This window comes from Aulonocara stuartgranti, assembly GCF_965226115.1.
Source record: "Aulonocara stuartgranti genome assembly, chromosome: 12".
Lineage (NCBI taxonomy): Eukaryota > Metazoa > Chordata > Actinopteri > Cichliformes > Cichlidae > Aulonocara > Aulonocara stuartgranti.
In genome coordinates, this window is record NC_138948.1 from 39,233,563 (window position 1) to 39,255,510 (window position 21,948).

Genomic DNA, 21,948 nt, shown 5'->3' on the forward strand with positions numbered 1-21,948 from the left:
GTCTTTTATAATATGGCAAGTTTTCCGATCATCGCCTTGTTGGTGCAAAAACACTATTTCATACCACTCAAACCAGTATGGCATTTTTCACTGATTCAGCTAAAGTAATGGTACAGATGTGTTTTTGTGAATGCCTGTTAGTAACCTAAAGATACCATCTCAAACTGGTTCTTTGCTGAATTGTTACGTGTAGACACAACAGTGGTCGATCTCAAGGTTGGTGGTTTTTATAGGTCGGTGTTACGCTGCTTAACATAAACAAGATCTTCTGAAAATGGACAGATACAAGGACTGAAGTGAAAATGCAGTAAGTGTCCAAAGAAAAAAAAGGCACCCTCAGAAAGCCTGCAGAACTCAAGACCAATTTAAACAATTACAACAAAGTGTGAAACAGGACTGAGACTTGGCTCAAGACTTTTGCACAGCACTGTGAAACACAACAAGCCAGGCTGGGTTTCAGAGATGAGACCTACCAGCTGCACATGAAAAAGAAACACATGAAGAGTTCGATCCACGTGATCAGTTCTGAACACGATCTTACACATTGACTGAAACATTAAGCTAGTCTTTGTTTTTATTCTACAATACAAAAACATGACTGTATTGGTGTACCCTACCCATAACCACATACTCTCCGCCCACACCGTTACTACCATAGCTGAAAAACAGGTTTCACACACACAAACCCAGAATATGCAGACAACTACATATATATAAACTACAAATTAAACAAACCCATTAGAAAACAATCCCAGGCTTTTTTCTTCTTTTTACAAAAGCCAACATATTCAGTTAGTTCAACAGATTCAACACTGGAAGGAATGCTTATATTCTCTTAATGGCATCATCAATTTCCGAGATTTGGTCCTTCAGTTGGTTCCACTGTTCGGGATTCAAGGAGATACCTAAAGAAAATGAAAACCGCGTTTAAAGCAAAAGACAGTAAAAACATCAATAAGCCAGTCGTAGCGTACTTCTTCAGATAAGCGTGTCCTTCATCTTTACCACTGACCCTAATCATGAAAACACCGCTGCTTCACTCTGGTAACTACCTTTTTTCCCCGGTTTCATCTCTCCATCTTGGTTCATCCAGTACTCTCTGATGTCGATGAGGACTTTACCCTTGAAGTCTCTGACACTGACATACCTCATCTTTCCAATCTGCAAGAAGTAAAGTGACTGTCATGTTTTCATCTTCCTGGGTTTGTTTATCCAAAATATCCTAAAATTATTTTTACTATTCAAAGTTAATTTTCCCAAGGTTTAGAAACATATACATAAGATGCTCATATTTGGGGCTTACATCTAAAAGAAGTCAATAATAAAGGGGGAATAAAAATAATAAAGACAATAATAATAATAAAATATATTTTTTCAACCTCAAAAATACAAAGCTAGTACACGTGGCACCCACCTGGAACATGTTGTCATCACCGTTACTGCTGCCCTTGGACGAGCCCCCGGGCTTGGAGCTCTCTCCACTCTTTGCTTTCTTGGCTGGTTTCTCCGGGGCACTTGGCTTCTTTCTCTTTGCCTTCAAAACAAATACTTTGAGCAACTTATCACAACTTAGCAGCTCTATTACTGAAAGGCACATTTGATTTATGGTCCAGAAAAGGACAGGAAAACCAGTCAGCCAATGTGATGATTTCACTGGGAAGGTTTCAAACGAGGTGATGCCAGACTAAAGTGTGAGCACTCATGAACAGGTCCACCCAGGGCTGTGTGTTTGTTAGCTTATAGCACTGATGCTACAAAGGTTGTTAGTTTTATAGCACAGACCAAAACGCTGTAGCACGGGCATGAAATGTGGTGTTTGTTTTTTTTACCTGTTAAACCCTGAGAGTCATTTCTGGGGCTCCTGCTCCAAAATGAATCGAGTGTTTCTGTACAATTACAAACTCTGTGTAAACGATCTTGGTATTAAACATAAAGTAAACAGTTGTGAGAGTTCATCAGACATGAACATTACAGCAGGTGCTGCAGTGTAAAAGTCACTGAGGATGGAACAGAAAGATAAGATTTTTTTATTTGCCTAAAAATGCCTAACAAAGACAATACACTGCAGAAAATCATGAACCAACATATGGACGTTATCTATGCTGCAGAGGTGAAACAGGTCAAAGTTACAGAGGTTTTAGGTTTTTAAGTGATGACCAGACGTTCTACAATTTGGCACATCTTAGACTCTGTGAGAGTTGGAATTTCTTAGGTATTGAACACAGAAATGATTTAACTTTATTTACATGCCTAAAACAGTTTGTGCTTTCATTGTTTTTGAAGAGTTACCTGCACACATACATAATGTTTTTGCACAGTGAAATCAGTCTCTGCCACCTTAAATTCTCTGGAGCAGTAACTTTGCTTCCCATTTGTTTACATGCTCTTTTATTTGTTTGTTTTAGCCGTTTGGTGGTTGCAGAAATGTTTGTATGAGCTTTTAGCAGAGATCCCAGCGTTTCTGTGGAAACCACACGTGCACCTCCAGCTCTGAGGTCCTTACACTGGCTGCCTGTCCGTCAGAGGATAGACTTTAAAGTTCTGATGCTGGCCTATAAAGCTCTGAATGGTTTAGGACCAAAATACATCAATGACCTCCTGACCCAGTATGAACCATCCAGATCCCTCAGGTCATCTGGATCCGGTCTTTTATCAGTTCCCAGAGTCAGAACCAGACACGGAGAAGCTGCATTCAGCTTTTATGCTCCTTATATCTGGAACAAACTCCCAGAAAGCCTCAGATCAGCTGAAACACTCAGTTTATTTAAATCCAGGTTGAAGACTCACCTGTTCTCAGCTGCATTTGAATAAAGCACCAAATCCACACTTTAAGCTTAAATTTCAAAACTTACATTTAACTACTGATTTTATCTACTGTTCTGATTTTATCTGTTTTGATTTTATATACTGTTGTTTGTTTGTTTGTTAATTAGTTAGTTAGTTTATTTGCTTGTTTTATTCAATTTTAAATCCTGCTTTTTATTTGTTCTTGTTTCTAATGTCTCTGTAAAGCACTTTGAATCACCTTGTTGTTGAATTGTGCTATACAAATAAACTTGCCTTGCCTTACGTAACAGACCTGGCGTTGCGGTCCATGAAACCGCTGGTAACGGGGGCGTTGGAGTTCAAGACGTTTTCATTATCTGTCTTAAATATCTTGCTTCCCATGACATAACGATGGTCTGATTCACTCAGATTTGCTGCTTCTCCGTAGTACTGACTTGCTCCAATCCGCCTGCACATACATGCTGCCAGGGGACTGGCAGCAAACGCAAAGGAACTGCGGGAGTTGCCGTAGAATTGAAGGCTAATTACAAGCTACCATGTCTTAGCAGAAAAACAAAGCGGCTTGCAAAGGTGTTGCATGAGTGCTATGTACGTAAAACACTTTATTGCACAGACAGCTGCTTTTCATCGCAGGTGTGACAGCCCTGGGTTTACCCATTCCTAGCTGAGGTTGTCACTTAAGCATCAAGATTTTTACCTTTTTGTCATAAAGGTCGAGAAGTTTACCAATCTAATCTTTTGTATTCATTTAACCACATGTGCTTTGTGCCTTTGACGACAGTAAAAGTCACATACATTTACTAATGTATGTGACTGCTAATTTCAAGACATAAGACACAACAATCAGAGTTACAGTACAAACCTTTGTCTCCACTTCACTGTCGGAGTCACTTCCAGATGTGGAGGACAGCACTTCCTTTGATTTGGGCATTCTTCTGAAACAGGGATTTAAAATATCCAGTATTAATATTTAACTTAACACCCTGAGGCAACATGGAACGTGTTTTAAAGTGATCTTAAACTATAACAATAACTCACACAGTGAGCACTAGTGCTGTTCGATATAACGATATATATCAGATGACGATATAAAAACATCTATCGTTTCATTTTACGCTATCATTTGTTTCGTGGTGTCGCAAAATAAACTGTTTACAGTAATATTTTTTTCATGGTTCTGATGGTCACTGTAGTTATTATTAATTTCTTAAAGTTCTCTCTTTGTCTTATATTTAATATAACCACACTACGGACGGACAAGCACCTGTTTTTATGCGTTGTCGTTAGCAACAACGACAGTAACACCATGGCCTGTCCGCATGTTTATGTTCCACATAAACCTTTCACAATAAAGCTCGAGATCCTGTTGAGACTTTTCAAAATAAACTGAATCACGTGAAAGAGCAGATTATTTACGGATGAGAAGCAAAAAAAGACGCCAGGTGCTAAAAAATAAACCTTAGACTCAAACGTTAGAACAGGCTTTTCCCCGCAGCACGCCGTGTAATAAATACGCACAAAGAAACGGCGCCGTTACAACTTATGTCTAAAAATGTGTAGTTTCATGCATCGGTTAAAACACTCGACTCCAGCTACACGACGCCCAGCTGGAAACACTTCACACAAGTCGAGCTGCCTGAGATTCACAGAATTTACAGAAAATGTTAAATTTTTGTGATTTATATCGTTATCGGGACAATAGATGTCTTGTATCAGGATATGAGATTTTGGTCATATCGCACAGCCCTAGTGAGCACACTGAAAACGTTAAAACAAGCTCTGCCTCGCCTTTACAGCCAGTATGGAAATGAAGGACACATGTGACCCAGAATCAATGAAAACGTGCCAGGCTTCAATATACCTGGGCACGCACCACAGTAGTTTAGCCATAAGAGGAGGCTCTTTAGCACACTACAATGTTCTTTGGAAACAAAGTCTAACATCCTGTGGGAAAGGAAAACCAATCTAAAAATCCAATCTTCAATTTAAATTGTTCTTTGTAAAAAACAAAGAACAGGATCTATGTTTTACATATTTTAAATACGTTTTTTCCCCTGCAGTTGCAATAAGTTGTTGTTTATACTGTGGGTGTGGAAGCTGCCACAGATGAACAGTCATTCCTAATATACTTCATGCGTAAAGTGCAGCGTAGCATGTGTGCGGTCACAAAAAAACAAATCATGCAGATTTCAGCTGAGAATGTTGTTTTCACCCTTTGATCACAACACAACGTGGAGAGCAGAAGACTTGCACTGCACAACTACATGTGAAACCTTTAAGCTGCCAGTGCCTGCTCCTTACTGTAGGGCTGAAGCTTACAAGGCTAACACAAGGCTGCCATCTCCGAGTCTGAACAAAAGCCTCTGCTGGTGTGTTCTCAAAAAGCATGAAGCCAAACGCCGATGTGTTACAGGGACACACGCATGTGTACTGCTGTTGTCCAAATTTCAACCCGAGGCTAGTGTAAATGCTTTCTGTGGCCCTTGAATGCAACCGAAGCATGCACTGAAAACAGCAGCCAGGATATATTTTAAAGACCGTAATAAGAACCAGAGGACGGTGCCCTCTCACTGTGACGAATATCTGGGTCCAGTTCTTATACTGCGGCTTCATTTGGCCTTCGCACGTAACCTGCAGAGTAACATGAAAGGTTACAGCGGCGCTTGTAGAGCCACAAACGGCATCGACGCACATTTTTGCGTTTGCCTTCAGACACTCCGGAAAATCTAGATCAGAATCCAGCCTGCTTATGAAACTGGCCTACGGCCGAGCAGCCGTCTGCACCGGACCCGCTAGCTAACAAGCTAAACGTTATCTGAAGCGCGTGGCTGCAGTTAGCCGAGCAGGCTCACGCGCTGTGTCGCATGCTTCAGCTGCGTCGTGCAGCAGTGTCTATATCGCATCAAACGGCTCCTCTGTACAAACAACAGTCGACAAACACGCGTTTTCAACATTTTCTATTCTAACGGCTCATGCTTACATTATCTGACGGAGCGCCTGGATCTCTTGACAGGAAGCGGAAAGCTAACCGATTTTTCCAACGCGAGAATGTTTTCGAGGGCGCGCATCTTCCTCTTCTTCACTCGGGGTCCTCACTGCAAACTCCTGTAGGGTGAGCGCACAGCGCCGCCTGCTGTACAAAAGGCGCCCGTCGTGTATTTTAACCCACGAAAAGCACAAAAGCAGCACCTTCACAGGGACTTCAGTGCACATGCGACCTATTTCCAGTTTCAGCTTCTTGGTTTTGGTAAAGAAACCGGACTTTAAACATGACCTTAAAACAAACTGTTCATCAGGATGTTTGGCTGACACAGATAACAGTTTGTTTTAAGATATATTGCTCCACTGATGATCCATTTCTTTTATTTGGCTGTTAGTTTAAATTGAACAAAGACTGTTTGGACCAGCACCCTTTCTGCCCCCCCTAAAGGTGATCATGAATGGAATTTTTTAAAAAGGATACACAAAGTTTCACATTAATCTTGTCATTAAAAAACAAAACAACACAAATTTAATAAATAATCTGGAGAATTTAGGGGCTGAGTCCTGAGGTCACGCTGTCCTGTGTCACCCTCTGCAGTAAGGTTCACTGCTGTCTTTCATTAATGCAGCTCTGTGGCACAGAGGAATCACATACTGCAGGTTTCTTTCTGTGGGTGTGTATCTGAGCTGTCATGGGCAACCATCCACATTCAGCTGACCCGTGGAAGGGAAGACATGCAAACCCCACACAGAAAGGCCCAGGGCTGGACTGATCGCTGTGAGGTGGCAGTGCTAACCACACATGTCAACGTGTACCTGCTTATCACAGCAATCATAAAGCTTGAATAAGACAGATGAGTTGGACGTTGTTTGGAGAGTTTAATAAACAATTTTAACATTTACCTCAATTGTTTTCATGTGCAATGACAACAGAGTATCACACAACGGCTCCTCTGTACCACAAAGGATTGTCTGTCTTTATCTGCACAGGTTGCAGCCTGCATGTATGCAGGGTAAAGGCTTTGCAAGCAGGTCTCAGAACCACACAGTCCGTCTACTTTGAAGGTCCCAGTCCTCTCGCAAGATTCTCGCTGGTTTCAGCAGCATCCTTTAGAGCTTGCATCACCAGAGCGTTCCTCTGCCTCGTCTCTTCCATTCTCAACGGGTTTGACTCGGGCAGATTCTGATGGGCAGGAGGAAACACCTGTCACAAATTACTCCATTTAAATACATTCATGTCTCAGGTAAATTCGATTTGTATAACAAACCTCACCTTGTAAACAGAGCAGGAGGATTTGATATTCCAAGATTTTTCTCTGAGTCCTTGTATTGATGCTTTGATTATTACTCCTTATATTATCATTTTTCTCTCATAGATACATTTGAAAACTCTGCTGAGAAAGTAGCCAGAAATGCACAGGAGCACAGTTATGCCTGATTCAACATCATAACCAGAAACCCCTTTAAAGCATACAGTGTAACCTGATGTGCACCTCCTGAAATGTAACTGCACCTTGCGAGTACTGGGATTGGCTAGTTCAGTATACTGTCCTGTGCATGTCAGGCTACTTTCTCACTGTTTTTTTGTTGTTGTTGTTGTTTTTGTTTGGGGGGGGGGGGGGGGTTGAATTTATCAGTGAGAGACTAACAATCATCACCTCAGTATAAAGAATTATAATTACAGTGCAAATCTAAGATCTCACAAATGGATTTAAATTCCTGGCAGGAGAGCGCTGAAATAAATGTGAGGGAATCTACACAGGTGAGGAAACAGCAGGGGAAAGGTCCAGCGTTTTTTCCCCAGGCGTATAAAACCGAGGTAAAGTGAGCTGTCAGTATGAGGAAATTCAGATCCTGGACCCTTGACACACAACATTTCCCGTGGATTGCTCTTCTGGGACACCTGCACTACATCTGCACTGAGTACCAATGACTGCAGGTGTGTAATCAGCAGAAGGAGAAGAGGAAATACGACCGTAAAACTCAGTGTAGGAGCGCAAGAACATGTAAGCGGCTGATACGGGGCGGCGGTGGTTCACAGATGACGGCGGTCACATACAGTTCGCTTACCTACTACACAACAAGGAAGTTAAAGATCTGGTCCCGCTACGTCAGTATTACAATCTTCCAGAAATACACGTGACTGCAATCGTTCACTTTAATGATGCTGACGGATGATGTGCTGACACATCATTGTTATTTATGACCTACAGTTTCTCTGTCTTTGATAAAGTTTGGAAAGACTACATGTTAACATCGACATGTGTGAAAAAGCGACCTAAGCGCAATGAAACTTGTGAATCACCTTGATCATCTCTCTCCGCCTCTCCTCTCCGGGAGATATCACAGACCACATCCCATAGCCGACCCCCAGCGCCCCGACCATGATCGCAGAGGTCAGCATGGTCCGCATGCCACTCATGCTGAAGGGACCCTGTCACCGTATCTGTCTGATATCGCGATCAGATTGTCCGCTGAAGCTCACCTTCTACATTCGGCTTGGTGTGTTGGATAACGTCGAGGAGCAGCAGTGCAGGATGGGAAAGCTTCTTCTTCTTCTTTCGTTTTAACGGCAGCCTGCATCCAGCAAAGTTGCACTACTGCCATCTCCCGGGCTTTACTGCGACATCGTCTCCTAAATCCTCTTGATGAATCCGGTATTTCTGAAAAACGAAACATCTTTCCCTTCATCATGACTTAACTGATCAGCCACACTTTCAAACATGTACGGCGCATTTCTGCCCTCACCATCTGCTTTGTTTGACATACTTCGTGCAGCTGGTAACACATGTTCAGTCGTTTCCATGGCATTACACCAATTACATAAACCAGTGAGATGTTTCTCCATCCCAAAGGGTCCCATTCAGAAAACAACCACCTGTTCTTGTTCTCTTTATCATCATCGCCTCCCTCCTACTCATTCCTCTGTTTCTGCTTTAACTGTACTTTGTTGTCTCTACCAATGTCTCCCTTTTACTTCATTATCCCACGCCATTTTCTGTAGATTTACACATCTGCATATCAATATCTACTTTTTTAATAGTTTCCTTAGCCAACCTATCTGTTCTTTCATTACTCAAAATAACTACATGAGCAGGAGTCCACATTGTTACTATACTTCTGTTTTGTACACATAATCTATGACAAGCAGAAAGAACTTCATACAGAATCTTCTGGTGATTACTTGTACTTTATTTTCAGTGCGTACCATTGGTGACAATGAATCAATACATATTATTCATTTTGAAATTCTACTATTTTCCACCCATTCTGAAGCCAGTAATATGGCACATAACAGAAAATAACGCTGGGCTTACTACACGTCCTTGAGGAGTTCCATTTTCTATTTTACGTGGCTCTGAAACACGTGATCCTATTTTAACTATTTCTTGACTCTAAATATCTTACTAACCTCTCATTCATCATCCATCAGTTTACACATATTGGAAGTCAAAGCAATGGGTCTATAATTTCCAGGATCACTATGGTCTTTCCAAGGTTTCTTTATTGGGATAATTATTGCTTCTTTTCATCTATGTGGGAGACACCCTACTTTCCATATCATAACATTAACAATTTATTTAACTCTACATCACATAAATGTTTTAACATAACATAACGTCTTTCCCTGGAGCACTATCCCAGAGTGCTTTTCATTTCTCCAGAAGGGACAGTTCATTATATAGTCAGTACTCCCTTTCCTTCTCAAAGCTTCAAGATTTCTTCCTTTAGTTCTCTCTCGTTTATCCTCATCTGATATTTCTCCCACTATCTATTTTAACAAAGGTACTTGCTAATAAAACCAGCTTTTTACTTATCAGTTACAGCTACTTGATTATTTTTATTAAGTATTGGATAACTCCATTCTCTTCTGTCTCCCCCATTTTCCTGATCATCCCCCAAACTTTTGTATTCCAGAAATCTCTCCAATATGTTCTCTCTGTTCTTCTTATTGTACTCAACACTCAAATAGAATAGAATAGAATAGAATTCAACTTTATTGTCATTGCACATGCACAGGTACAGGGCAACGAAATTACAGGTTCAAATGATTTTGAACCTGTAAAAGCTTTGTTTCACACAAACTATTACACTTCCTGTCTTCATGCGTGCTCAATCATCCAGGTAAGTAAATCTCCAAAAGTTGATACTGTTCATTATGCATATTCTCATGACCATTGATCAACAACCACTGATCAATGGTCATGAGAATTTGCATAATTATGATGAAGGAACTGCCCTCCCAGCCCATTGTTCCTTCACTGGCCTGGTTTCAGTCATTATGCAAATGTCCTGTTTATAAGATTGAAACCTGCAGTCAGCTGAGACTGAAGACGTCACCTGATGATGACGAAACGTTTCTCCCACAAAACACTACGTCCAGATGAACAGAATCAACCTTTGGAGTACTACATTTCCCCCAATTCACCTTCCCAAACACCCACTTTCCTTCTAATGTTTCAGGAATTTGACCCATCCTTACTTTACTGACTACAGTACAATGATCTCTATCAAATCACTTATTTCTTACTTGCCACTCACATAATGGAGCCAAAAAGCGAGATACAAATGTTAGATCTAATACCGAGTCCTTACCTGAACTAATATCAATTCTTGTTTTTTTCCCATCATTCAGACATACACGATTTTTATCATCCAGAAATTCCTCTAACACTTAACCCTTATAGTCTGTTTGCTCACTCCCTCATAACAAATGATGTGCAGTCAAATCTCCACACCATATAATATTGGCTTTCATTTCCTCCAGCTCACTTAACTCGAGCTTTTTACAAGGATTGTTAAATTAATAACCATAATTACCATCCCTCCTATCCAAACCTCAGTTCCTACATACTCCAAATCCCCTTCCTTTTCAGTCAGTCTATATGGAATACCTTCCTTAATCAATTCAACCACATTTCCTGTATATAAATTATGTCAGCTTTTTCTGTCTGATCGTATATAAACTGTTTAAAATCCTGACCGTTTGACAAGAGACTCCTTGGTCCTACTGTAGGATTAACATGGTTATAAAAATAAAACCACCCCATTATCCTACACCTGACTGGCTTAGTTCACCTCTTATATCCTCCCACCTAATATTCTTCATATCCAAACTATGACATGTTGCCTTCACAATAATCTAAATCCTCTCTGTCTTGGACTTCACATCTGATGGTGATTTATTGTGTGGATGCTTTAAGCATCCACACTATTGAGTTCCTGTTTCTCTTTATTCTTTATTATTATTATTATTGTGTGGATGCTTTAAGCATCCACACTATTGAGTTCCTGTTTCTCTTTATTGTGTGGATGCTTTAAGCATCCACACTATTGAGTTCCTGTTTCTCTTTATTCTTTATTATTATTATTGTGTGGATGCTTTAAGCATCCACACTATTGAGTTCCTGTTTCTCTTTATTCTTTATTATTATTATTGTGTGGATGCTTTAAGCATCCACACTATTGAGTTCCTGTTTCTCTTTATTCTTTATTATTGTGTGGATGCTTTAAGCATCCACACTATTGAGTTCCTGTTTCTCTTTATTGTGTGGATGCTTTAAGCATCCACACTATTGAGTTCCTGTTTCTCTTTATTCTTTATTATTATTGTGTGGATGCTTTAAGCATCCACACTATAGAGTTCCTGTTTCTCTTTATTCTTTATTATTATTATTATTATTATTCTTAGGACTTCCGTACACTTTTCGCCGTTAAACTACTTCCACAATTTTCAGCCGATTTTCACCGTTCAAATTTTAAACTATTCAGCTATTTTTGCTCTTTCCGGCTATGACTTTTGCTATTTTTAACTATTATACTTTTTAAAATATTAAGCTTTTTTCCTTTAATTTGTCCCATTGAAATGAATGGGAAACTTCTGCAATTCTGCTAAAATTTGCTTGTTTTTGAAACTTAACTACTTCCTCATATTTTCACCTAGAACAACCATTCAAATTTTAAAATGTTCACAAATTATTGGGCTATTCAGGTATGATTCAGCTTTTTCAAATCTTCTACTGTTTTACTTTTATGCCTCTTAAAGTTTTGAGTTGCAAAATTGTGATTTTTCACAAAATACATGTGTTGTTATGGTTGCTATGCTCTTGGCTTCCAGTGTGCCACTGAAGGTTTTGCAATTTTCACTTCATGTCCGAACAACTTCCTGCTACTTGCTCAATTTTCACTCAACTTCCACAAATTATACATCAAAACGTAGGTATTTTTGCTGGCTTTCAGAAAATGTCACCATCATTGTTGTGGGATTTATAGAATTTTTGCAAATCTCCTCAGACTAACACAAGGTCAGAAAACTCTCCATATAAAGTCAATGGAGAGTTTGTTCAAAATCACCGCTGCATTTCTGTAATGAGAGGCATATTCGAATCGTCATATCTCCTTAACGAAGCAAAGTTAAGACATGAGGCTTGTCCCGGTATATCTTCAGACACTCGTGACGCTCACAATTCAAGAATTATTTTCTCACCTATTACCGTTCTGAAATGAGTTGGACTTGTTTGAGGGTAGGAAATTTGTCCTTCGCTCAGATTTCTTCAGATTTCAAACTGTGGAAATGAATCACTTTTTTCTCTCGTCATAACTTTTTGTTGGATTTCCACAGAGACCTGAAAATTTCCATGATTGTTCACCAAACCCTGCTGTCTCTTACGGTGAAAGAATGATATCGATACTCCAAATAGATTTAGAGTTAGAAAGCGTTGTTTGAGGGCAAGTCAAGGCAGTTTTTGCTTCGCTCTACTCAGTTATGGTGCATTAGAAGTCAAATATCTTTAATAATTCATATTTTAATGATAAATTGTTAACACTGGAAGATTCCCCCATGTCTTCTGAACAAAACGGTGTAAGAATGACCGTTCTAGTCCCTACGGTTAGGAAATTATGGTCATTTGTTTGAGGGGAGTCGTCACTATGAGAAATAGACTGCAATAATCCTGTGCCTCTCTCTGCTGCGTGTGTAAAAAGATGCACCTTTTTTGGCGGGAAAACGTAAACAGCCACTCTGATTGGTGGATTTAAATTCGGCAGCTCTCTCCCTCTGTGTGTGTGTGTGTGTGTGTGTGTGTGTGTGTGTGTGTGTGTGTGTGTGTGTGTTTAGTGGGAGAGAGAGAACCCTACCCTTATTTGGCAGCATGTCATTGTAGGATTTAAATTGAATATAGTTAGACTGATTGACTGGATTAGAGCCTGTGTTTGTGTGTCCCTCTGTGCATTTGTGTTTCAATATGCCTCCATATTTGTAATTTTGTAAGTTATTGCTATTCTGCTAAATCATAGTATTTCTGGTACTTTTCGGTACTTGTGCTAAATACAGTATTTCTGCTAAATTATAGTATTTCTGCTTTATTATACTATTTGTGCTAAAAGATAGTATTTCTACTAAATGTAGTATTTCTGCTTTTTATACTATTTGTGCTAAATTATAATATTTCTGCTTTTTATACTATTTGTGCTAAATTATAATATTTCTGCTTTTTACACTATTTGTGCTAAAACATAGTATTTCTACTAAATGTAGTATTTCTGCTTTTTATACTATTTGTGCTAAATTATAATATTTCTGCTTTTTATACTATTTGTGCTAAATTATAATATTTCTGCTTTTTATACTATTTGTGCTAAATTATAATATTTCTGCTTTTTATACTATTTGTGCTAAAACATAGTATTTCTACTAAATGTAGTATTTCTGCTTTTTATACTATTTGTGCTAAATTATAATATTTCTGCTTTTTATACTATTTGTGCTAAATTATAATATTTCTGCTTTTTATACTATTTGTGCTAAAACATAGTATTTCTACTAAATGTAGTATTTCTGCTTTTTATACTATTTGTGCTAAATTATAATATTTCTGCTTTTTATACTATTTGTGCTAAATTATAATATTTCTGCTTTTTATACTATTTGTGCTAAATTATAATATTTCTGCTTTTTATACTATTTGTGCTAAATTATAATATTTCTGCTTTTTATACTATTTGTGCTAAAACATAGTATTTCTACTAAATGTAGTATTTCTGCTTTTTATACTATTTGTGCTAAATTATAATATTTCTGCTTTTTATACTATTTGTGCTAAATTATAATATTTCTGCTTTTTATACTATTTGTGCTAAATTATAATATTTCTGCTTTTTATACTATTTGTGCTAAAACAGTATTTCTACTAAATGTAGTATTTATGCTTAATCATACTATTTCTGCTTTTTATAGGATTTGTGCCTAATATAGTATTTCTGCTTTTTATAGGATTTGTGCTTAATATAGTATTTCTGCTAAATTATAGTATTTCTGCTTTTTATAGTATTTGTGCTAAAACATAGTATTTCTACTAAATGTAGTATTTATGCTTAATCATACTATTTCTGCTTTTTATAGGATTTGTGCCTAATATAGTATTTCTGCTTTTTATAGGATTTGTGCTTAATATAGTATTTCTGCTAAATTATAGTATTTCTGCTTTTTATAGTATTTGTGCTAAAACATAGTATTTCTACTAAATGTAGTATTTATGCTTAATCATAGTATTTCTATATATTTCTGCCAGGTCCCCAGGCAGCCAATCCTCTGTGAGGACTTAGACATTCAAATTTTCAAATCAGGGCCTGCACGGTTTCCCAGCCAATCATATATGTGTCCTGAGGCATTCAAATTTGCATATTGGGGCCTTCATGGCTTCTAAGCCAGCCAATCATATCTGAGGGCTGAGGAATTCAAATCCACAAATCAGGGCCTGCACGGCTTCCCAGGCAGCCAATCATATATGTGGCCTCAGGCATTCAAATTTGCATATTGGGGGAATTCGTGGCTTCTAAGTCAACAAGTCATCCATGTCGTATATCTCTAAAAATTCACATTTTAATGATAAATTGTTAACACTGGAAGATTCCCCCATCTCTTCTGAACAAAACAGTGTAAGAATGACCGCTCTAGCCCCTACGGTTTGGAAATTATGGTCATTTGTTTGAGGGGAGTCCTCACTATGAGAAATAGGCTGCAATAATCCTGTGCCTCTCTCTGCTGCGTGTGTAAAAAGATGCACCTGTTTTGGCGGGAAAAAGTACACAGGCTCTCTGATTGGTGGATTCAAATTCAGCAGCTCCCAGGCTGACCTAGAAACTTACTTCTCTCTCCCTGTGCATTTTTTTGCTGATTTTTTCATTTAACAAGTATATTTGAGGGACCCTCAGCATGTTCAGCATTTTTTCAGCTGTCCATTTTGCTTTTCCAATTTTTCTGTTTAACTTATTACTATTGTGCTAAATCATACTGTTTCTGCTATTTCATAAGATTTGTGCTTAATATAGTATTTCTGCTTTTAATAGGATTTGTGCTTAATATAGTATTTCTGCTTTTTATAGGATTTGTGCTTAATATAGTATTTCTGCTTTTTATAGGATTTGTGCTTAATATAGTATTTCTGCTAAATTATAGTATTTCTGCTTTTTATAGGATTTGTGCTAAAACATAGTATTTCTGCTAAATTATAGTATTTCTGCCAAATTATAATATTTGTGCTAAAACATAGTCTTAATTTAAAATTACAATATTCATAGTTCATCACAGTGTCTCTGGTAAATCACAATATTTCTGCTCTGTTGTACTATTTTTCTAAATCATAGTGTTTCTGTAATGTTTAAGTATTTTTGGCTAAATATATTCTTTCTGTTATCTTATACTATTTCTCCTAAATTCTTGTATTTTTGAGAAGTTATCATGTTTCTGGTAAGTTGCAATATTTCTGCTAAATTCTGCTATGCTATTGTATTTCTGCCAAGTATTATGTTTCCTCTAAGATATTGCAGTTCTGCTAAGTTATTCCATTTTAGCAAACTTCTTTTGCTTCTGCAAAGTTTTTACAATTTCTGCAACTTTTCAGCTTTTTCAGCTACTTTTTGCATACAGCTTCAGCTTTAAGCATCCACACTGCATTTTCGCAGGAAATGCAAATTTTTCTAGTTATTATTATTATTCTTAGGACTTCCGTACACTTTTCGCCGTAGAACTACTTCCACAATTTTCAGCCGATTTTCACCGTTCAAATTTTAAACTATTCAGCTATTTTTGCTCTTTCCGGCTATGACTTTTGCTATTTTTAACTATTATACTTTTTAAAATATTCCACTTTTTTCCTTTAATTTGTCCCATTGAAATGAATGGGAAACTTCAGCAATTCTGCTAAAATTTGCTTGTTTTTGAAACTTAACTACTTCCTCATACTTTCACCTAGAACAACCATTCAAATTTTAAAATGTTCACAAATTATTGGGCTATTCAGGTATGATTCAGCTTTTTCAAATCTTTTACTGTTTTACTTTTATGCCTCTTAAAGTTTTCAGTTGCAAAATTGTGATTTTTCACAAAATACATGCGTTGTTATGGTTGCTATGCTCTTGGCTTCCAGTGTGTCACTGAAGGTTTTGCTGTCTTCTCTTCATGTCCGAACAACTGTTTGCTACTTGCTCAATTTTCACTCAACTTCCACAAATTATACATCAAAACGTAGGTATTTTTGCTGGCTTTCAGAAAATGTCACTATCATTGTTGTGGTATTCATAGAACTTTCGCAAATCTCCTCAGACTAACACAAGGTCAGAAAACTCTCCATATAAAGTCAATGGAGAGTTTGTTCAAAATCACCGCTGCATTTCTGGAATGAGAGGCATATTCGAATCGTCATATCTCCTTAACGAAGCAAAGTTAAGACATGAGGCTTGTCCCGGCATATCTTCAGACACTCCTGACGCTCACAATTCAAGAATTTCTTTCTCAACTATTACCGTTCTGAAATGAGTTGGACTTGTTTGAGGGTAGGAAATTCGTCCTTCGCTCAGATTTCTTCAGATTTCAAAGTCTGGAAATGAACCACTTTTTTCTCTCGTCATAACTTTTTGTTGGATTTCCACAGAGACCTGAAAATTTCCATGATTGTTCACCAAAGCCTGCTGTCTCTTACGGTGAAAGAATGATATCGATACTCCAAATAGATTTCAAGTTACAAAGCGTTGTTTGAGGGCAAGTCAAGGCAGTTTTTGCTTCGCTCTACTCAGTTATGGTGCATTAGAAGTCAAATATCTTTAATAATTCATATTTTAATGATAAATTGTAAACACTGGAAGATTCCCCCATGTCTTCTGAACAAAACGGTGTAAGAATGACCGTTCTAGCCCCTACGGTTAGGAAATTATGGTCATTTGTTTGAGGGGAGTCGTCACTATGAGAAATAGACTGCAATAATCCTGTGCCTCTCTCTGCTGCGTGTGTAAAAAGATGCACCTTTTTTGGCGGGAAAACGTAAACAGCCACTCTGATTGGTGGATTTAAATTCGGCAGCTCTCTCCCTCTGTGTCTGTCTGTGTGTGTGTGTGTGTGTGTGTGTGTGTGTGTGTGTGTGTGTGTGTGTGTGTGTTTAGTGGGAGAGAGAGGACCCTGCCCTTATTTGGCAGCATGTCATTGTAGGATTTAAATTGAATATAGTTAGACTGATTGACTGGATTAGAGCCTGTGTTTGTGTGTCCCTCTCTGCATTTCTGTTTCAATATGCCTCCATATTTGTAATTTTGTAAGTTATTGCTATTCTGCTAAATCATAGTATTTCTGGTACTTTTCTGTACTTGTGCTAAATACAGTATTTCTGCTAATTTATAGTGTTTCTGCTTTATTATACTATTTGTGCTAAAACATAGTATTTCTACTAAATGTAGTATTTCTGCTTTTTATACTATTTGTGCTAAATTATAATATTTCTGCTTTTTATACTATTTGTGCTAAATTATAATATTTCTGCTTTTTATACTATTTGTGCTAAATTATAATATTTCTGCTTTTTATACTATTTGTGCTAAAACATAGTATTTCTACTAAATGTAGTATTTCTGCTTTTTATACTATTTGTGCTAAATTATAATATTTCTGCTTTTTATACTATTTGTGCTAAATTATAATATTTCTGCTTTTTATACTATTTGTGCTAAATTATAATATTTCTGCTTTTTATACTATTTGTGCTAAAACATAGTATTTCTACTAAATGTAGTATTTCTGCTTTTTATACTATTTGTGCTAAATTATAATATTTCTGCTTTTTATACTATTTGTGCTAAATTATAATATTTCTGCTTTTTATACTATTTGTGCTAAATTATAATATTTCTGCTTTTTATACTATTTGTGCTAAATTATAATATTTCTGCTTTTTATACTATTTGTGCTAAATTATAATATTTCTGCTTTTTATACTATTTGTGCTAAAACATAGTATTTCTACTAAATGTAGTATTTATGCTTAATCATACTATTTCTGCTTTTTATAGGATTTGTGCCTAATATAGTATTTCTGCTTTTTATAGGATTTGTGCTTAATAATATAGTATTTCTGCTAAATTATAGTATTTCTGCTTTTTATAGTATTTGTGCTAAAACATAGTATTTCTACTAAATGTAGTATTTATGCTTAATCATAGTATTTCTATATATTTCTGCCATGTCCCCAGGCAGCCAATCCTCTGTGAGGACTTAGACATTCAAATTTTCAAATCAGGGCCTGCACGGTTTCCCAGCCAATCATATATGTGTCCTGAGGCATTCAAATTTGCATATTGGGGCCTTCATGGCTTCTAAGCCAGCCAATCATATCTGAGGGCTGAGGAATTCAAATCCACAAATCAGGGCCTGCACGGCTTCCCAGGCAGCCAATCATATATGTGGCCTCAGGCATTCAAATTTGCATATTGGGGGAATTCGTGGCTTCTAAGTCAACAAGTCATCCATGTCGTATATCTCTAAACATTCACATTTTAATGATAAATTGTTAACACTGGAAGATTCCCCCATCTCTTCTGAACAAAACGGTGTAAGAATGACCGCTCTAGCCCCTACGGTTTGGAAATTATGGTCATTTGTTTGAGGGGAGTCCTCACTATGAGAAATAGGCTGCAATAATCCTGTGCCTCTCTCTGCTGCGTGTGTAAAAAGATGCACCTGTTTTGGCGGGAAAAAGTACACAGGCTCTCTGATTGGTGGATTCAAATTCAGCAGCTCCCAGGCTGACCTAGAAACTTACTTCTCTCTCCCTGTGCATTTTTTTGCTGATTTTTTTCATTTAACAAGTATATTTGAGGGACCCTCAGCATGTTCAGCATTTTTTCAGCTGTCCATTTTGCTTTTCCAATTTTTCTGTTTAACTTATTACTATTGTGCTAAATCATACTGTTTCTGCTATTTCATAAGATTTGTGCTTAATATAGTATTTCTGCTTTTAATAGGATTTGTGCTTAATATAGTATTTCTGCTTTTTATAGAATTTGTGCTTAATATAGTATTTCTGCTTTTTATAGAATTTGTGCTTAATATAGTATTTCTGCTTTTTATAGGATTTGTGCTTAATATAGTATTTCTGCTAAATTATAGTATTTCTGCTTTTTATAGTATTTGTGCTAAAACATAGTATTTCTACTAAATGTAGTATTTATGCTTAATCATAGTATTTCTATATATTTCTGCCAGGTCTCCAGGCAGCCAATCCTCTGTGAGGACTTAGACATTCAAATTTTCAAATCAGGTCCTGCACGGTTTCCCAGCCAATCATATATGTGTCCTGAGGCATTCAAATTTGCATATTGGGGCCTTCATGGCTTCTAAGCCAGCCAATCATATCTGAGGGCTGAGGAATTCAAATCCACAAATCAGGGCCTGCACAGCTTCCCAGCCAGCCAATCATGTATGTGGGCTCCAGGCATTCAAATTTGCATATTGGGGAATTCGTGGCTTCTAAGTCAACAAGTCATCCGTGTCATATATCTCTAAAAATTCATATTTTAATGATAAATTGTCAACACTTGAAGATTCCCCCATCTCTTCTGAACAAAACGGTGTAAGAATGACCGTTCTAGCTCCTACGGTTAGGAAATTATGGTCATTTGTTTGAGGGGAGTCATCATTATGAGAAATAGACTGCAATGATCCTGTGTCTCTCTGTGCTGCGTGTGTAAAAAGGATGCACCTGTTTTGGAGGGAAAGAGTGCACAGGCTCTCTGATTGGTGGATTCAAATTCAGCAGCTCCCAGGCTGACCTAGAAACTCACTTTTCTCTCCCTGTGTGTGTGTGTGTGTGTGTGTGTGTGTGTGTGTGTGTGTGTGTGTGACAGAGAGAGAGAGAGAGAGAGAGAAAGGCTTTTAATGGGATGATCTCATTCTAAGATTTAAATTCAATATATTTAGACTGGTTGACTGAATTGGATCTTGTGTGTGTGTCTCTCTGTGCATGTGTGTTTTCTTATGTGTACATATTTGTGATTGTGTGGCTGTTATAGATTTTTTTGCTGATTTTTTTCATTTAACAAGTATAGTTGAGGGACGTTCAGCATGTTCATCATTTTTTCAGCTGTCCATTTTTGCTTTTCCAATTTTTCTGTTTAAGTTATTACTATTGTGCTAAATCATACCATTTCTGCTATTTTATAAGATTTGTGCCAAATACCGTATTTCTGCCAAATATAGTATTTCTGATTAATTATAGTTTTTTCTACCAAATCATAGTACAGTATTTCTGCTTTTTATAAAGTATTTCTGCTAAATTATAGTATTTCTACTTTTTATAGTATTTGTGCTAAATTATAGTATTTCTGCCAAATTATAATATTTGTGCTAAAACATAGTCTTAATTTAAAATTACAATATTCATAGTTCATCACAGTGTCTCTGGTAAATCACAATATTTCTGCTCTGTTGTACTATTTTTCTAAATCATAGTGTTTCTGTAATGTTTAAGTATTTTTGGCTAAATATATTCTTTCTGTTATCTTATACTATTTCTCCTAAATTCTTGTATTTTTGAGAAGTTATCATGTTTCTGGTAAGTTACAATATTTCTGCTAAATTCTGCTATGCTATTGTATTTCTGCCAAGTATTATGTTTCCTCTAAGATATTGCAGTTCTGCTAAGTTATTCCATTTTAGCAAACTTATTTTGCTTCTGTAAAGTTTTTACAATTTCTGCAACTTTTCAGCTTTTTCAGCTAGTTTTTGCATACAGCTTCAGCTTTAAGCATCCACACTGCATTTTCGCAGGAAATGCAAATTTTTCTAGTTATTATTATTCTTAGGACTTCCGTACACTTTTCGCCGTTAAACTACTTCCACAATTTTCAGCCGATTTTCACCGTTCAAATTTTAAACTATTCAGCTATTTTTGCTCTTTCCGGCTATGACTTTTGCTATTTTTAACTATTATACTTTTTTAAATATTCCACTTTTTTCCTTTAATTTGTCCCATTGAAATGAATGGGAAACTTCAGCAATTCTGCTAAAATTTGCTTGTTTTTGAAACTTAACTACTTCCTCATACTTTCACCTAGAACAACCATTCAAATTTTAAAATGTTCACAAATTATTGGGCTATTCAGGTATGATTCAGCTTTTTCAAATCTTTTACTGTTTTACTTTTATGCCTCTTAAAGTTTTGAGTTGCAAAATTGTGATTTTTCACAAAATACATGCGTTGTTATGGTTGCTATGCTCTTGGCTTCCAGTGTGCCACTGAAGCTTTTGCAGTCTTCTCTTCATGTCCGAACAACTGTTTGCTACTTGCTCAATATTCACTCAACTTCCACAAATTATACATCAAAACGTAGGTATTTTTTCTGGCTTTCAGAAAATGTCACTATCATTGTTGTGGTATTCATAGAACTTTCGCAAATCTCCTCAGACTAACACAAGGTCAGAAAACTCTCCATATAAAGTCAATGGAGAGTTTGTTCAAAATCACCGCTGCATTTCTGTAATGAGAGGCATATTCGAATCGTCATATCTCCTTAACGAAGCAAAGTTAAGACATGAGGCTTGTCCCGGCATATCTTCAGACACTCCTGACGCTCACAATTCAAGAATTTCTTTCTCAACTATTACCGTTCTGAAATGAGTTGGACTTGTTTGAGGGTAGGAAATTCGTCCTTCGCTCAGATTTCTTCAGATTTCAAAGTCTGGAAATGAACCACTTTTTTCTCTCGTCATAACTTTTTGTTGGATTTCCACAGAGACCTGAAAATTTCCATGATTGTTCACCAAAGCCTGCTGTCTCTTACGGTGAAAGAATGATATCGATACTCCAAATAGATTTCAAGTTACAAAGCGTTGTTTGAGGGCAAGTCAAGGCAGTT

The 21,948-nt window shown here is 37.1% G+C and overlaps 2 protein-coding genes across 4 annotated transcripts; both read right to left on the reverse strand.

Annotated features, from left to right (window-relative positions):
• Positions 1 to 211: 211 nt before the first annotated feature.
• On the reverse strand, positions 212 to 5,901 carry sub1b (SUB1 regulator of transcription b). Of its 2 annotated transcripts, none has more exons than XM_082555365.1 (5): positions 5,768 to 5,901; positions 3,650 to 3,722; positions 1,415 to 1,534; positions 1,053 to 1,161; positions 212 to 905 (listed from the first exon to the last, which is right to left on the reverse strand). In XM_082555365.1, exons 2-5 carry the CDS (start codon positions 3,716 to 3,718, stop codon positions 826 to 828), a joined length of 378 nt encoding a protein of 125 aa, XP_082411491.1. In that variant the 5' UTR covers positions 3,719 to 3,722; positions 5,768 to 5,901; the 3' UTR covers positions 212 to 825. The 2 variants fall into 2 exon arrangements, with proteins under 2 accessions (XP_082411491.1, XP_082411492.1); XM_082555366.1 differs by having other exon boundaries at positions 3,650 to 3,719; positions 5,768 to 5,888.
• A 734-nt stretch (positions 5,902 to 6,635) lies between these two features.
• Positions 6,636 to 8,321, reverse strand: uqcc3 (ubiquinol-cytochrome c reductase complex assembly factor 3). 2 transcript variants are annotated; one of them, XM_082555367.1, is made up of 2 exons: positions 8,075 to 8,321; positions 6,636 to 6,973 (listed from the first exon to the last, which is right to left on the reverse strand). In XM_082555367.1, the coding sequence occupies exons 1-2, from the start codon at positions 8,189 to 8,191 to the stop codon at positions 6,824 to 6,826; spliced, it is 267 nt and encodes an 88-aa protein (XP_082411493.1). In that variant the 5' UTR covers positions 8,192 to 8,321; the 3' UTR covers positions 6,636 to 6,823. The 2 variants fall into 2 exon arrangements, with proteins under 2 accessions (XP_082411493.1, XP_082411494.1); XM_082555368.1 differs by having other exon boundaries at positions 6,636 to 6,952; positions 8,075 to 8,320.
• Between the last annotated feature and the right edge of the window lie 13,627 nt (positions 8,322 to 21,948).